At 34.0% G+C, this 3,038-nt stretch overlaps 1 protein-coding gene across 1 annotated transcript; it reads right to left on the minus strand.

Moving 5' to 3' along the window:
* Positions 1–685: 685 nt before the first annotated feature.
* On the minus strand, positions 686–2,925 carry LOC124888045 (auxin transporter-like protein 2; the record flags this gene model as incomplete). The annotated part of the gene is given in 4 exon segments (XM_047398215.1): positions 686–798; positions 1,242–1,427; positions 1,723–1,933; positions 2,416–2,925. Coding segments are annotated over 3 exon segments (473 nt in total), but the record flags the coding sequence as incomplete, so codon positions are not given.
* Between the last annotated feature and the right edge of the window lie 113 nt (positions 2,926–3,038).

Below are 3,038 nucleotides of genomic sequence, written 5' to 3' on the forward strand. Positions count from 1 at the left end.
AAAAAAAAAAAAAAAAATCCATCAAATTAATAACCAAGAACAAGTTTACAATTAACTCTCAATTTTAGTGTCAAGGACAATAAGAAGCGGAGTCAGAATTTTTAGTTTATGCATTCTAAAACATGATTCTCTCTTTGCTTAATGGTTCTAAATAGAATATCTGTACATGTCAAAAGGGATTTTCAACAAATATAAAGTTTGACGTAAAGCTACTGAATTCTGCCAAACATATCTCACCAACTATTTCATCGATTATCGCTAACTGGATCCTGAATAGAATATTTGTACATGTTGTATGAAACTTATAACACAAATACAAAGTTTGAGTTAAAAGCTACTAAATTCTGCCGAACTCGTAATAACAATTTGAACACACCTCATCGACTATTTCATCGATTACCTACTAACTCTCACTAGTATATCTATTGTAGCTTAGACATATATGAAGTGTTTGTAATGGTCCATTGCAAAGTCCCACATCGGTACTACAAAGTATTGGTGTGGGGTATTTATAACCTTGGGCTCTCCCACCTTAATAGCTAGCTTTTGGGGTGTGGTTCTCCTAAGGTTTTAACTTTGGTATGAAAGCATGGTGGTTTCTTATGGTCCATTGCAAAGTCCCATTCTTTTTGAATTACTTCTACTAGTATTTACACTAATGAAGAAGGGATTAATGGCTCCGTACCTTGCGCAAGCAATAAGTTGTATGACAGATCCAAACAGAAGGAACGTACAGTTGAAGGCTAGCCCAGCTGCTTTCCAGTAAGGACCCAACAGTCCATCAAGCACTTCGAACCACTGCCAAGTTGATGATATTTGAAAAAAAAAAAAAAAAAACAGTTCAGACATGGAGTGAAGATGAATAAATCCATAGCAGTCAGAAGATTCTAATTAAGTACTAATTTTTTAAAAAATTAATGAGAATACAAGTTGAACTACGTGATAGTCTGTCGTACTCTAATCAGTGGGAAAATCAGACATTTTGTCAAAGGTGTTCAAGATTTAATATATACGTATGAATAATAATTATTGACCTATAAACTTCATATGATTTTCTATATTCACGGTATAAGTTTTCGAGGAAGGTTCTTCAACCGGCCACCCTTCAGCTACCACTGGTTTCTGATCAGAAGAGAATTATTAGTTTGTTTTGACTATGAACACAAAACTCCCGCCGTTCGTCATTCCGATTCCTGATACAAAAGAAAATATGAAAAAATAATGTTGTTTATCAGCCCCACCTGAATGACATGATTCTTGAAGCTAACACCTTCTTTCTCTTTTCTACTTCTATACTCTATGTAGAGAACACTGATAAGGTATGCAGTCCAACTCCCAACGAGACCATAGAACACTTGAAGCACTATGCCAGATACCATACCAAGTTGAGAAAATGAATAAGGCAGTGTCAAGAGCACTTGAGCAACCTGTGAAACACAAAAATGAATTAGAAAATACAGTACAAAATACTCCATCTGTCCCCAAAAAATTGTCTTGATTCGGAATACGAGCGTCAAACTAGCTAATACTATTTGATTTGAATTCGGACATACAAGTTTTTTTAAAAGTAATATTTACATATTTACAAAGTACATAAAAAAAAATTAAATTTATGATCAGAAGAAGTATCTTCTGGCTGTCCAAGTAGTAACCAAGACACTTAAATTGGGACGGCCAGAGTATGATGTCACAGAAAAATTAATGTAGTTAAAAAGTTCATACTTGATTAGAAGCACAACTGAACCAAGCATCCCAAACAGATCCACCATGCCAGAGGAGACTTTTGACACTGAAAATGGACTGATCATCTTCTCCTAATTTCTCAACTTCCCCATCATGATCAGTTTTATTGAAGTTTGAGACAATAGCTTCTTCTGCTTGCTTTTGAGGATACATTTTGATTTGAAACCAAAAGGTCTAAATTCCGGAAAATCTGCAAGCACAAAAAAACACAAATGAGAAAAATAGAATAGACCAACACCAATAGCTAGCAAATTTATTTTTTAAGTACCCTGTTTGGCCCTAGATTTTGAATCAGATGTTGAAAATCTGAAAATAATTTATCCTTAGGTATTTGTTTAACCATAGATTTTGAATAAGATTTTGAAAATCTGAAAACTTTTCCTTAAATATCTACTTCGCCATAAATTTCGAATCGGATTTTGAAAATCTGTTTTCAAAAATTTTCCAAGTTCAAAGAAAATTTACTATCACTTGTAATAATTCAAGTTTAAAGAGTAAAATGCACGTCCAAATACAATTTCAATTTTCAAAAATCACAACTTTATAAACTTAAATTTTCAAGTTACGAACTTTATGACTAAATAGAAGCTTAAAAAGAATTTTCAAGAATTCTCAGATCAAAAAGTAAAAAAACAGCAGTACAATACCTATTTTCCAACTTTCTGAAAATACCTTGTTTTGAGACGTCTCTTTCTTGAACTCAAATCTCTTGTTAAAGAAGATTAAAAAGAGACTCCTCCTCTGAAATACTCTTCTTGTTATATGTCCACAAAATGAACACACAAAAACAGCGCACTACAATACAACTCAATTTACACTACTACTAAAAAACAGAGCAAACCCACTAGCAAAGCAGAGGAAAGAGAGATAAAAGACCAAGTTCCCATGACTGCTGCTCCATTTCAAGAATTGACAGACACTAATTGCAGCAACAACCAATTCAAAAGGCCACTTTAATGCAGTTTAATTTTATATGTATAGTCACACAGATAGGGATATAACGTTTCTGCAGGGGCGCGGCGGAATCAGAAAAACGGCGAAAGAGACCTTAAAAACAGGAAAAGGGGAGTCAGAGTGACAGAGATGAGATGACAGAGATATTTTGCTATTACGAGTGCACAGACTAGAAAGTAGATGTATATAGAAGCACAGGAAGAAAAAGCAACTTTTCAGGAGTATTCAAGTAGATATAACGTATTTATAAACAAATATAACAGCTAGTTAGCTGGCTAGCTAAGCATACTGCTGGCAGGGCCGTGTGAATACTCAGTCCTCACTCCGTTTGAAAATAATTT

The sequence above is a fragment of the Capsicum annuum genome, chromosome 10 (genome assembly GCF_002878395.1).
Source record: "Capsicum annuum cultivar UCD-10X-F1 chromosome 10, UCD10Xv1.1, whole genome shotgun sequence".
Lineage (NCBI taxonomy): Eukaryota > Viridiplantae > Streptophyta > Magnoliopsida > Solanales > Solanaceae > Capsicum > Capsicum annuum.